General features: G+C 42.9%; 1 protein-coding gene across 9 annotated transcripts in view; it reads left to right on the top strand.

The window, feature by feature from the left end:
* The window catches only part of LOC119441894 (rho GTPase-activating protein 23-like), a 123,463-nt gene that overhangs the window by 38,336 nt on the left and 70,147 nt on the right, over positions 1-14,980 (top strand). For all 9 annotated transcript variants that reach the window (XR_007465632.1, XR_007465631.1, XM_049661705.1 and 6 more), the window contains exons 2-4: positions 9,690-9,789; positions 13,231-13,374; positions 14,687-14,723. Coding sequence is in view for 7 of the 9 variants with exons in the window: in XM_049661705.1 (XP_049517662.1) it covers positions 9,742-9,789; positions 13,231-13,374; positions 14,687-14,723 (229 nt within the window). In the remaining 2 variants the exon portion in view is untranslated. The remainder of the gene's footprint in view (positions 1-9,689; positions 9,790-13,230; positions 13,375-14,686; positions 14,724-14,980) is intronic.

The following is a 14,980-nucleotide window of genomic DNA, read 5'->3' as shown; positions in this document are numbered from 1 at the left end:
CGGCCGTCCGGCCAGCCAACCAGCCGGCTGGCGCAGGCAGCGCAGGCAGGCAAGCTGAGGTGGCCCCGATTCGCGACAGGAGTGTGTCGCGCTCACCTCGTAACCGGAGGAGCTGGCGGCGGCAGCCAGTCACTCGGAAGAGCGGGCATAGCGGAGCGAGAGAACGAACGGCTCGAAGAAAGCAGAAACGCAAAACGGACGTCAGGGAGGGCGCGCCGTGCCTGTTCGAAAACGCTGCGCTGCGCTGCCGAGGAGTGGGGGAGTCGGAGTGCTGAACCCTTCTTGCACGAGACGAGCCCGATCGCGGAGACTACAGAAAAGAGTGCGCGAACATAAACGAAGAAAATAAAGAAACGGAGGGAGGGGATGCGGACGGAGAGGAAGGCGCGCAGCACCGCATGCAGCCGCCGGTGGTGGTAGTGGAGGTGGTGGTTTATTTTTAAGCCTGACCCAGTCGCCGGCGCGGCTGGAGATCAGCGCTCGCACGAGCAGCAGATGACGGCCTGCGAGCAGAAGCTGGCCGGCGCGCAACGGTGCCCGAAGAGAGAGGGGGTGACCAGCAGGTAGCCACTTCATTGCTCTCCTACCCTGCCGCATGTCTGAGAGCGCGCGCCGCGCGCAATACCCTTTCTTTTACGCTGATTCACTCTTTATTTCACTGACGGATCCGTGCAAGCAGCGAATCGTGTGCGAACTGAAAAGCATGCCAGCGCACACAAGCAACATTTTTCTTCAGATTACGTCATTTTTTTGTGTTGGATGTGCTCAGTAAAATAACAGCGGAGTGTTTATGTTGTCATTAAGATAGAGAAAGAGAGGAAAGTTTGTTCTTCCTCCTTAAAGTTAATCAAGTCTCTTCAAGGTGATTATCCGCGTTGATGAAGCAGGAGTAAGGTTGGAGGTAACAAACTGGGAGATATATTGCAGCAAAAATATTTACACAGTCAAATGCGGAGTTTGCAGAAGAACACTGATGATAAACACAAAAGTAAACAGCGCCTTACTCTTCTACTTTTCCTAAGTTGGCGCCTAGGACGACTGTCCTTGCATACGACCAACTGAGTCTCAGTGTTCGACAACCTAGTGGTTGCGGCCCAGACTAGCATTGCATCGTACTGAGTCTTGCCGATCTATCAATTCAGTGATTACAGCCTATACTGAAAGGAATGGGTTCCATACAGCCTACATGTACAGCCATACATTTCAGTAAACAAATAAAAAGGGGAAGTGGCAACTGTTGGCCCGCCTCGACATTCCCCTAGCCAATGAGGTTACAACTGAATTTAAGCCACCAATTACTGGGTTGTGCCTAATCTCGTAAACTGAGTTGTTAGACTTTAGGCAAGCATTTGGCACTCTTTCCCATTGTGGCTCTCTCTATCTCTTTTATTCCCATCCCTCGCTGCATGGGTGCCTCTAACTTCTGTCGTCACGTTTCTGCGGAATTTGTCCGCAGGCCCACTCTCATAGAATACCAGATGTGACCCTATGAAGCACTCAATGGTGTGTGTCACAGCATCATTGGCCAGTGTGAGTGTTTATGCTTTGCCCATGAGAGAAGCATGAAGGCAAGGAGGATCATGCAAGGAGGCAGGGGAAAGGCGCGTGTTCGACTGCTGCATGCCTTGCTGTATGCACCGATGCTGCTTTCTGTGCTCTGCAATACAACATGCATTGGGACATGCAATGAGGAGTGCGCAGCACCTGCATCTTGCGAGCAAGGGAGTGAGCAAGCTCGTTTCCGTGCAACTTGTGGTGTCTTGGTATCCACTCGTCATTGTGCTATTTGTTTTCAGTGGCATTACATATCATTGAGTGAGAACATATAGCACGTTGACAATAGGTTTCTGAGCTGATCGCATGCATTTTAACTTTACATTTTGGGCTTTGTATGATGTGCCCAGGCTTGAGCCTGTGAAATCAAACTTTTCTTGAACTACATCGAAAGGCACTTAACAGTAAAATCTTGCAGACAAGCACCCAATGGTGCTTGTCTTGACGAGATACAGAGTTTATTCAGTTTGATGGGGATATTTAAGGAGAGATTGCTTGAGAAGTTATACATGTGAGCAAATGATATATCTATGAGCTCGTGCTTTGCAATAGATGCACTTTCATGTACCAATTTATGTTTGCTTGCAATCAATACTGAGCATTCTTGCTTCGGCTAGCACACTTTGGAGATCTCGTGATTGAAATTTTGTGCGACTCATATTATCGGTATACTATCTTTGGTTTATTGCACAACTCAGTCTTTACCATTTGCAAAGTTTAAGGCTGTGCAACATAATTTCTTTCTTGTACATTATCTTTTGTGGTTATCTTTAGTGTTTGTACTGGTAATGGCCATAGCAGACGAATGTTCAGCCCAGGCCACTGCTACAAGCTACCATTGTTCATGTCCTATGGCAAATGCTCACTTGCCATGAAGCTTATTTTTCAAGCGAAGTAGGTGCTCATAGATGTTCATGTACATCTTGCACAGCTGCGCCAACACTTACATGAGACACCTACCTTCGAGAACAAAAGACTGCTTACGTCGCTGCCGCGTTGCATGCCTTTGGGGTCATGCCTGATCGACGCTCTTGGCTCGCACTCAAGGGTCTGACAGGCAAACTATCTGTCAGTGGCGTGGACGGGCAAAATGAATAGCTGCTAGTTGCTCTCGGGAGGATTTTGGCAAGTTCGAAAGCCTGTCTCTTGACTGAGTGCACTTGTCAGTAGGGGACCTCAAGGGGCTTGCTGCATCATATCTTTAGAGCCTGCTCTCTCGTAGCCCATCCACACACACACCTTGTTTTGGCCAAGGCCAGATGAGTAATCCTTTGGATTGCATCTGTCATCCATGACCTTTTTGTTGTAAACGGCCTGTTTTAGTTGCAATTTATTTATCATGCAACATTCTTAGTGGAGGATGCCTTTGAGTAAAAATGACACAAGTGGCCATGTGCACTTCACGTGCACATATTCAGTCATTTGAAGATGGGTTGAAGATGGGAAGATAGCAATGGCATTTGTCACGTTTCAGATTAATTTTATTTCATTAATTACAAAATCAGTCTTCCTTTTTCAATATGCTGTGGTATTAATACATGTGAGCTATAGGTCATGGGGACACTGGTCAAGTTAATTTGACCAGCATAACTGCATATACGAAGAAAAAAAAAAAAAGAAAATAAGAACGGCTATAAAGTGTCTAGCTGTTTCCTGTCACATGCAAACATAGAGGTTTTGTTTACCTGTTTTATGTGTGCTGGAGCAGTACTATTCCCTAACTTGCATGCAGGACGTATTCCCGGTTTAGTGTACTTTTAGAGTTGGTCACATTAAGAAAGCCAGTGTACGTATTAAAAAAAAAAAGCATTGGCATCACTGTGTTGCTGTCTGTATCACTTGCTTCTTACAGAGAGAGAAGTATATAGGTTTTTACAAGAAACAAAGAGGGCTTTGTCTTAAGAAAGTGTATTGTGTAATTACAAAAACATGAATTGGCTTACTACTTTGAGGAAAAGCACACACCCTACATCATCCTTCCTTTTTGTACAACCACGAATAATTGAGAAAGCTATGATACTAGAAAAGCCAAGCGGGCTGTAGAGATTTACTTTTAATTGGAGAGTGGAATTGATGAGATGCCCACTTTAACATAAGAACACCCTGTAAGTAATGAAGTGCACTGCATGGTTGCATGTGACATTAAGCATAGCTGCCAAATTTTACATGTTCGTCATAAAATGCAGAATTTTTGAAGCTTGTTTATGATTGTTATAGAGGCACCAGTAAATTTTTTATTTTTCATTTAAGTCCTGTTTAGCACAGAAGTTATTTAATAAAAGTACAAATATAGTTGCTGACCATTTTTTCAGAACCTCATCTTTCGTACTCACTCGATTATTCGGACCTGTAGAACTGATAATGCCATTGATATTTCATAAATGAACTTCATGGATATTTCTGTTTGTCTGTCATGCACATTATTCTACCTGCGACTTTAGAGCGGAGTGCCCATTCTCAGCTTCCTTCTAGAACAAAGTTTGTGAATTTTTTAATGCACAGTCAACATTTTGACTAGTAAGACTTTTCATATTTTTCTTAAAATTTTAGTATATTTTGGCTTTGACTGCAGAATTTTTCAAATGCATATTAAGGTTGGCAGGCAGGTCTGCATTAAGTCTATGCAACAAGTTTTCAATGCCTACTAAGAATTGTTGAAATAAAGGTACATGCTGGGTGCTGTTGACTGGCTTATTACTATTTAATGACTGGAAACAAAGTTATTGGCACGTGGCAACTGAGTGTCATTGTGCGTTCCAAAGTAGATAAGAGGCTTGTTTCGAGCTTTTAACTTGTAGGAAGTTTGAGCTGTTTGTGCCAGACCTAGAGGCACGAGTAAACTCCTGTGGCTGTCGCTTGGTTAAATATATCTGAAATATTGCCGACACGTGCTTATCCTTGAGCTATCTTTCCCTTCGCATCTGTCACGAGCACTTGCTCGGCTTTCATGGGACTTGTTTTGGTGTCATTCTTTCACTCGCAGCACATTGTGTTCCTTCTCCTTATCGTCTCTGTGTCTGCCCTGTTTATTGCTTAGTTTATCTTGAGTCGTTAAAGCTTCAAGGCTTATGGTGGCCTGATATAACAGCGGCTCTTTCTTGTGACCACAGTCTTTTCTTGTGACCATAGCAGTGTACTAGATGGCTTGTTGCAGTCATACGGTTAAAAGACTGTGCATGTGCTTGACAAAGAGAGCTTGAGTGATAAGCTTTTGTGTAATGTCAGAATGTGCTGACTCACTTAGCTTTATAGTTCAATGCATGGCAACCCTTTCTCACCAGATTAGGAATCATGACACGTTTTGTGCACATGGAACCACTTTCCCATTAGAGAGAGAAAGGCTGCAGCTTGTCATCTGTAAATGTAGGCAGCTAGAATGCTTGCACCACATATAGTTCATCACAAATCATAAGAGTAGACACAGTCCACAAAGCTGGATTTTGAAAATATGACGGCTGATCTTGGGGGGGAACGAATGAAACCTTTTCTTGCTTATGTCACATTGGCTTGCTTGGGGTCATTGCTGGCCAAATAATTCACTTTTTTTATGCTGTACTTGGCCTGCAAAAATAGGGTTCTCCAATTCCTAAGGTGGCAGGAGCTGTTTTGGTGCCACTAATGCCTCAGCTGCTGTTGTGGGCGGCAGCGGTTATGTTGGGTTCACCATGATTTAATATTGGCATGCTACCTTTACCTGTGCACATGTCCGTTCTTGCTTAGCTTATGCTTTGTGTTTTTTCCCCAGATCCTTTATGTTGAACTTCACTGGCTGGTGGGCAACTATGTTGCAGATAATGATGATGGTTAATAAGAAAAGGCAGCATCACAAAGTATTTATTGTTTTGCACAGCTTGGGATTAATTTGGCCTTAGCTGCACTTTAATCGCTGTCCATTCTTTGACAAATGCTTAGAGCACAGTGCAATGGTTAGGATATGAAAAATTTAACGACGACAGCCATAATAGTCATGAGTAGCACACCACCTGAACTAAGTCACCTGTAGCATGTCTTCTCTGGTATAATATAAAGTATAAAATATAGCCCTCTCTATAAAGTATAGGCTGGTATAATGTGAATATTCCTTTTGCTCAGTCGCATTTCTTTGTTATCATGCACTGTTGAAAGGTAGCCGATCTCACTGATAATGGGGGCTGAGCGCTGCTCGGACCAGTGACAAAACGAGAAAAGGAATAGCATTGGAATAGAATCATTACATTATCCTGGCCAAAAGCAGAACTCGCTTGTAGAAACACGATCTTAAAAATGATGTTAATAGGCAATTACAGAGGTAATAGAAATATTAATTGACAGCACATGTAGGTATGAGGCTATCTGTAGTTGCTGTGTCACCTTGAGACTTTTCTTTCTGTCCCTGTTCCCTTACAGAAAAAATGCTGCAGAACCCATCTCTCGATGACTGTCGATGGGAATGCATTAGCAGTGAATCAATATAGTGACACAACGTATTGCCATGGTCAAAACGAGTTATGTATGAGGCTTGTACTGCAGTGGGATTCCTTTTTTGCGCAATTCGCTAGGAACATTCGGGGCCATCTAGTGCTACCGCCGCCACCGTGAAGGTTGCGCGTGGCCTCTGAAATGCATGGTGCGCCAGTACATGCAAGTGCTGAGAAGCACGTTATGTGACGACCGGACTCCTCTCTTTTGCTTCCTTCTGGGTGCGTTTCGCCATCTAGTGGCACTGCCGAGAAGTCAGTGTATGGCCTCTGAGACGAGGAGCGTGCTGCGCCTGTGCCTGTGAACGCTGAGAATTGTTTCCTCGCTTGCCGCACACTCAGTGGGATAAACTCGGTGATCCAAGTTGGTGAGAGGTTCACTGAAGAGCGGCACATACGCAGTGCATTTGCGACACGGCCTGCTAATGCTTCGGGTTGCTGTCCTTGAGGAACGCTTGTGACATGGGTTTGATTCCGCTCAGCATCGGAGAAGTTTAAGGGACATTTTTTGTCATTGTAGAGAGTCACATTCCTAGCGACACATACCCTAGTTACCCTAGTTAGGGTCAAAGACGTTCATTGACAGTAGGACACACCTACTGGCACATAACCAGTGACCCAAGTGGTACCAACCAGTCCCGCATCTACAGTGACCCATGTCGCCATGAAAGAGGTTCGTTGATGAGTGGCATGTATGTGCACATTAGCATATACTCAGTGACCCAATGTGGTCCGATGATTGGTTTCGAGCCCTGTTACCTCAGCACAGCAACTCGATGCACTAACCATTTGACCACGGACTACGCAGTGACCTAGGCAGGCGGGAATACAGTTGGATACAAACATACGTACAAACAAACATAGATAGATAGCCCCTGGAAAGTGCTTAAAGTACCTAAAGAATGTTAATGGATTAATAAATCTTGCTGAACTTTTAAACAGACTCAGAACTAGCTGGTTAAGGAACACTAACTAGTTGAGAAGAATTGTCGGTCTAGTTGATTGGACATACATTTATTTCTAGTGTTGAAAGTACACAACACGGAGTCATACATTCCCTTGTCTCATGCACTTTCTACATTTTGTCCATTTTCTTATTCAGTAGACATTGAACGATACCATTGGTCTCAGTGGTCAGTCTGCTGTACCAGTGCTTGAATAAACTTTCCGTTCCATTTCTCACAAGAGCATTTCTTTACGACAGGGGGGCTGTGTTTGTTTACTTCTACTGGGCTCGCCCCTTCTCTTCATGACCTGGTATCTCCTTGTGTTTTCTTTTTCTTTTCCTGCTTTGCTTGTTTGTATTTGTGAAGTGTAGCGTAGGGCCATTACAACTTGTGCAGGCTGCCATTTCGTCTCGACAATGGCTCTCTTAGCCTGGCTCAACAGAAGCAAGGAGGAGGAAATGATCCTTTCCGCTCCTTAAGTGACGTTGTGTGCGCCCGTGTGTGTCCTTTGTCACTTGCCTCACAGCAAGAAAAAACAAAAAGACACTAAAGGGAGGCCAAGCACCTTTCCTTCCTTCGCTTGTGGCATTGCTAGCAGTTGCCAAACGCACTTTGGAAAATTCCTGAGTGCGACAGGCTGAGCAAAATAAAGAGACAGACTAGACCGGTATGGAGGGCAGGCTCTCTCTAGGAATGTGATGCACTTTTGATGTGTTTACTCGTTCGGACCTTACTCCAAAGGCAGTGATGGAAAGCGGGCTGCTCCGTTACCACTGCAGTTAATTTTCCTGCGTATTATTTTTTTTTTTCTCCCCACGTTTCTGAGAGATGCCTAAAATGAAGGCAACTTGCTCATGTTGTTTTGTTGCATTTCATATGACGCTAGCATGTATAATTCTTTTACAAGCTCTGTTTTAATATGAAGAGAACAAGTACCCATTGACCAACTTGTACTGACTGGCAGCATTTTTGACTGCATAGGGGGGTGGGGGGGAGAAGAAAACTGAAAAGAATTTACATTGCTTGAAATGAATCAGTGCTCTTCTTGTTTCCTGATTGTTTTTATATACTCTGCCATGGTTTAGCCATGATTTTATTTCAGAGGGTGTTATCTTTTTTTTTTTTTGGAATGCCATGATTGTCTGATAACGTACATCACATGGTAGGCTAAAAATTTAGTGTGGGCTTTGGACCCTGCAACTCCAATTACTTTTACTACTGTTCTTGCGCTCACATTGAATGGTGGAGCTGTCTTGCTCTAAATTCTGCCCGTGTTCCTAATGGTTTCAGTTACATCCTAGCCATCCTTTGAAATATTTGCAGCATAAAGGAATGCCTTTATTACCCCCCCCCCCCCCTTCCCTGCAAATTGGAGTGATTTTTCATTTCTAAATTATGAGGTTCTTTGTGCCAAAATTACAATCTCATTATGAGGCACGCCATTAAGGGAAACTCTAGGTTAACTTTGACCACCTGGGATATTTAATGTGCACATAAATCTAAGCACACAAGTGTTTATGCACTTTCCCCCCATCAAACTGTGGCCACTGCGGCTGGGATTTAGGGTTTTGCCTCTAAATTTGTCTCTGAAGGTTCAGTTCTTTTTCGTCTGCATTGTAAGCTTGGTTAGTGGATAGTCGTGTGCCCTTTGCTTTTGCTATTCAATGCCTCATCTACACTATGATGTATATTCGCCAACTAGCCAAGCAGTACCATCCTACCTTAAATCTAGTTGATGCCTAGCACTCTATGTATACTGGATATAGCACAGAAAGCAAATGAATTGCTATTATCAGTCTTTTCTTTACATTGTCACTCACTTTACAGTAGAATCTGACTAGCATTAAGTTCTCGACTGGGTACAAACTTCATGCTTAGTAATCACATTTAGCAAATACTGGCAATCTAAGTGAGAGTAAATGTAAAAAAAAGTGCTTCTGTATTTTGCAAACAGTCTCATAAGAAACAGCGAAACGTTTTTCTTCTGTTTAGCACTATTGGAAAAGAGTTGGACCTACTTCCGGTCTTGTGGGAACTTTGTTTCAGACATTTTGATTTTTTAATTCGGCTGTATCACTGCATACAACACCATATTTAAATCTAAAGCTATTGGTCGCAGTACCAGGTGCTTTAAGCCAGTCCAATACTTTTATTGCATTCACTTTCAGGGGTGAAATATCTGAATTCTAGCATGTGTCACTGAGTTAGCTACATGGGCAGTACTAGATATTATGAGTAAACAACATCTGCTTGACATGAGTGGTTGTATTCACAGCGGAAAGGTTCTTAAATAGATGAGGCTTGCTAGCTCAGCTGGATTCATTCACTATTTTCGTGCTCCGAACCATTACATTGAGAGTTTGTATCAAATGTTTTGGCCACAGAATTTTTGAAATCATCAAGAGTAGCAATTGCGGGGGAGAGGGCAAGCAGATTGTTAAAAGAAGACGGAATGCATTCTGGTATTGCATTTGTGTAGCAGATTATCAGCCCACTTTCATTCGTAACCAGCAAGAAACTATGAAAACCATCGAAAGCCAACCGCTAGCTGTTTGGAATCGGTTAACAACCAAGTCTAGGTGGTGTCGGTCCTCTCGACAGCAGTGTTCTCAAGCTTTTTTTTTGGAATTGAGGTGGGCACAGTTTAATGTAGTGAGTCGGTGTGAAGTAGCTTCCAGAAGGTCATTGTTACTCACTGTTCTTGTACGTTCTCTCTCTCTCTCTTGTGCAGGATGGGGAGGGAAGCGTAGCCGTTTCTAGTCTTAAGGCCACCGGTGGACAGTATGATGTCCAAGGGTGGAGAAGGTGACATCTCGTCCTGGACAAACCAAGTGAGTTGTTGCATGGCACTTCGGTATAGGGTTGCATCGATTATGACTGTCTTCAGTAATTAAATGCATAAGAATTGATACATGATGGTGCTTTTGCTGGCAAAGATTCATAGTATCTTTCATAGTTTCGTAGTTGCTGGTGAAAATGCATAGTAATGTTACAAATTGTGTGTTAACCTGCACTAAGCTCCTAAAGGGACACCAGAGTTGAGCTGTATTCGTAAAGTAGGCAAAAAAGCCATTCTTACCAAGATGCTTAGTGAGCCAGAAAAGATGGGCCTTGAAGTTCCCACACCAGCTCACTGTGATGTCAGGGGTTTTGAGGGCGTCTGCTCGGGGCGCAGTTAATTTTTTTATCAGTAATGATAGACTCCATTGCATTCTAAAGGGGCCAATGACTGAGCTTAGCAAGTTAAGCCTTTGACTCCTTTGGAATGCAAGAACTTTTGCTGAGCCATCCCAGCCTAAATACAAGACAATACATTGAAATCCAGGCTGTCAGCACTGATGTACCAGCATTGGTATTTAGCTACAGAGAGAAAAAAAGAGAGAGGGGGGGAGAGAGACCATGGCTTTCATTTTATTTTCTTATAATCAACGTACCAGATTTGCCCAATTTTAATGAGCCCATGATCTAACGCACACTAAATTTTTGCAGGTTCAAAGCAAGAAAACAAGTGTGCACCTTAATGTAAGGTGCACCTGATTTATAAAAGAAAAAAAATATATATAGCGTATGTTCGTGATCAGAAGAAACGGGGCACGCAGAATTTCACCTTCACAGAAGGGACACTTTTTTTTAATGAGCTTTCATAATGAAAACGATGCAACAACGTCGCTATTTGTGCTTCACTGGCCACTGATACTTATCATTCAGGTCACAGTACCAAGCATTCAGCACAGAACGAACCTATGGCAACTTTCACACACATGGAGGAGGGAAAGAACTATCAGGGAACATTGCGCAACATGACTGAAGCCAAAGAAGTCAGCCCAACACGTGATTGTCACGTCGGAGCACACGGCAGGTTTTAGGGTTCCCGATCTGCCTGTGCTCTGCAGGCAGAGCAGCTGAACAAGTGTGCATCGATTAAAAAACTACTAGAAACAAAACGTTCTCAGCCAATACGCTGAGACTCTGAGGTCACTTGTTGGGCCGACTATTCAAGAGGGAAAAAAAAATGAGGAGAATGGCTTCACGAAGAATTGGATTGTCAAGGCTGGCTGCGTGATGCAATGCTCTCTTCTAGTTTGTTTCCCTACTCCATGTTCATGAAAATGTGCTCTGTCGCCATCTTGTGATGGCAATGTTGTTGCCTCTTCTGACAGTAGGCTGTTGCCAATGGTGCGAACGCTGTTTTGGTTTCGTATCCAATTGGAATGCACAGGTAATCTTTGGACCCATTTCCTTTTAAAAATTAAGTCCGTGTTAGAACCGGGTAAATACTGTATTAGTGCAAAATTAACAACATTAGAGTTTGGAAGAATACTTCTCAGTTTCAACTGGTTTACTGTTTCTCTCTTATGTCCTTTTAATTAACTGAGTTTCAGTAACTCACTTCTTCATTAATCATTTTATGGCACATGCTGCTGTTTGGGATTCGGAAGGCATCCAGCGGTCTAGGCACATTCATTTAGGAGGAATCCTGGGATCCAGCACCACTTTTCAAGACATCCGTCCCCAAAATTAGTCACAATATACGTTGGTGTTCAATGTAGTTTTGTCTCACACTGCTCCAGGATAGCTTCGTGGGGAACTGATACATAAAAAACTGATGCATTTTTCTGAAGGTCTGGGGACGCGTGTCTCGAAAGCGGTGCTTGTCACAGGATGTCTGCCAAGTGGACATGCCTTTGCACCCTGACTGGCTTTGATTTCCCACTTGCAACATTTTTTATAAACATTAAAATTAATTTAGTAGCTTACTGGTTGTTACTGCAGTTTTTTATATCATCCTGATATGTGAGCCGTCAAAAAGTATAATTTTGTTTCAAGTTCCATTGAAGACAGTCATGCTGGGACAGCCAGTAAATGGCAGCTATGTTGACAAATAGGGCTAGTACTCAATGCTGTCTAATTGCTTGGAGTTCTTTCTTTTTTCTATACTTACTTCTTGCCTCACAGCATAAGATGAGAACTTCATAGTCTCTATTCGGTGCTCTCATGGTGTGCACTTCTCAGTTATTTCATTGCTCTGACTTGCGAACTGCAAATGTAAAAATTGCAGCGCTCCTACTTTTTTTTTTTTTTTTGTAAAGATGCACTGGATATACCATTTACATGGAACTAGTACTACCACTGCTGTGCTGTGGGTGATTGTGATACGTGAATTTAGCCAAGAACAGGATACAAAACCCCACTTGTGCCACAAACAAAGCAATAGTAGTTACCAATGATGGTTTTAATCTGTTTTCTTGGCAGGATTACAATTTTTTTATGTGGCTTTTTTGGTGCACTATTTTTATAAATTGTTTCAATGCAGTCTTTTTGTTTTCGAAAGACACTTTCTCATTTAGAATTCCATTCATCAATCTTTCATATATTGCTTTTCCGGCAACTAAGCATGCTTGCTCAAGCAGGGTCTTTGTTTGAGCTAGTTGGAGCTAGTGTATAATCATCGTGATCACTGGACTTCTGGCTTTACATAAAGCGATTGTTTGTTCTGAATAAAGCTCAGAGTGAAGTTTGATGCCTGTCCTGAAAGTCTGAAGTCTGAAACAAGGAAGCTAGGCTGAGAAAAGCTGTGCACTAACATACATACAAGATGAAGGGTGTGTCTGGCATTGGAAATGGCTACCAAAGAAAAAATCAAGCGCGTAGTGAGGTTATGTCAGTGCGACAGTCTCTGCAGACAGCATAAGATGGTGATCCATCACTGTTATCAATGGCTATGGCTTTTCACTGCTGAGCTCGAGGTCGCGGGTTTGAGGCCAGCCGTGGCAGCAGCATTTTGATTGGGGAAAATGCAAAAACACTCGTGTATTTAAATTTAGGTGCATGTTGAAGAGCCCTGGGCGATCAAAATTAATTTGGAGTCCGCCACTTTAACTTGCCTATTAATCATAATGTGGATTTGGCACATAAAACACAAGATTTTTTTCTTGTTAATGTTAGTGTGCAAGGACAAGAGAGGTGCCTCTAATAAATGCACTCATAATTGGTGCTGAACCTAATCAGGGTGCAGAGAAGCAAACCTGATCCGGTATAGCGTTAAACAAAAAAATTTTTTATTCTGGTGTTTGTGCATATCAGCGTGCCTGTTAGCATTTGTTGGCACACGACATGTTATTTCAAAGTCAATTCGCAATTTCGACTGGACCGCATGTCTGTTTAACAGCGCTTGTGCAGTCTATCCTTTAGCGTAGCTGTTGTCGAATGCATTGCAGTTAGTTGCGGCTGTGGTTGACAAGGCTCTCATGCATGTGCTTTTACTTGTCCAGGATCAAGCTGCAGGCAAGAAGGAAACCAAGGAGGACAAGGCATGGCATGGGGTGAGGACGGTGGTGCTGCAGCGGTCCAGCCCGAACGAGGACCTGGGCTTCACGCTGCGGCACTTTGTCGTCTACCCGCCCGATGCCATCAAGGTGAGCATACCTCTCCTTGCCTGCGGCAGCATTTCTGAGCCCCACAGGTCCCTGAGGCTTCACGTTGTGCCCACCTCCCTCACATTGCATTGCCTCAGTATTATCTAAGCTGAGGCAGTGCAATGGTTTAGAAAGCTTGGAAACTACTTGAAATGCGGCTGGAGTTGACTGCGTTGTATTTCTGTCTCATGTTGTACCTGCAGCGCTCCATATTTTAAAAGAGGGAATGTATCAGTTATGTCCCCCTTCCAAAGCTTTGGAACTCTGAGGTGTAATTGGAGGCTGCGGCCGAATGCATTGAATGATGTCTGCTTGGCCTTTTCTTGTTTGATGCAGAAAATAAAAAGCGTGCAGAAAAATGTAGCCTGCCAATTCTGATTTTTTATTTTTGCTGAGCCATTCAGACTGGTTTGCCACATATGTGGTTATGTTATGGTTCAAATCGAACGAGGTGAAGTTAGGCATGTGTTGGACACAGCAGCTCTCACTGTTCAAGGGCATTAGCAGCAAAGTGTTCGAGACCCTGTTGAGTTTTGTTTTTCTGTCCTAACCAGAATCTGGCAAAACAGAGGGTTTGAAGCTGACTGACTGGGCAACTCTTCATAGAAGCTTACTCCAAGTCAGTCAGTGCTCTCGGATAATGTTTTTATTTTTCAGAAACTTTGCATAATAAGTGAAGGCATTGCAGTACAGTTTTTCTGAATTTACCCAGTCTCGTTTACTAGAAGGAATGGTGGAGAGTAGTGTGCTTTTAATTAATGAAGTACTTATTGAAGTTTAGCTGGTAACTTGCTGAAATTTAATGAACTATTCCAGTTCAAAAATAAGTCGGGAAAGTTTGCGTCACCTTTTTATCATGGCTTGCACTCCAGATGTTCACAGGTAGCTGCAAAAGATTACGAAAAATAAACATTCTTGAAGTCGATTTTTTTTGTTGTGTGTTTTGGTGCTAAGCCTGGAATTCATTGGTGCATTGCTGCACACATAGCTGCACGCAGAAATACAGCTTACTACTATAGACTTAAGATGCATGCATGGGCTGCAAGGGAATTAGATTTTATCGTGGCTCTTGCATGTCACAAGCTTTCGGACCCTTGCGATTGATTCTCTTATCAAGTTATGCTGGTTAGAGTATATTTTATTGTCTGGGGTATTATTGCCATATATGAAGAGCACACAAAGGGCATTAGTTAACAGCTCTGAGCAAATTATGGATCATATTATGATAACTTTTAATCTTGATTGCTGATTGGTTAACAATATCATAGTCACTAGCAGCTTCCTGAGAAGAAATTTCTGTTTCTTGTTACAGGCTGCCCGGTTAGCAGGAAAACACCCAACAGTTGTAGGTAAGCAAAAAAAAAAAAAAAAAAATCTGTTTCGTTGTTGTGCCTATTTTAATTTTTGTCAGTGAAAAACACTGACAGGTTTACTAACAAGTGATGATCTGATGGTTTCTTTATGGTCTCATTTGTGTTTCTAAGGAAAATTACAGCAGGCTTACATCAGTGAGAAAAGTTATGAGAGATGCTTGTTTAATGCTCCAAACAAACAATATGTATAATCTTGTTAGAATTTTTCTACAGAAATGATTGGGAGGATAGAA

Source organism: Dermacentor silvarum, chromosome 2 (genome assembly GCF_013339745.2).
Source record: "Dermacentor silvarum isolate Dsil-2018 chromosome 2, BIME_Dsil_1.4, whole genome shotgun sequence".
Taxonomy (NCBI): domain Eukaryota; kingdom Metazoa; phylum Arthropoda; class Arachnida; order Ixodida; family Ixodidae; genus Dermacentor; species Dermacentor silvarum.
The sequence above is the reverse complement of the archived record's forward strand: the minus strand, read 5'-3'. Positions and strand labels throughout refer to the sequence as shown.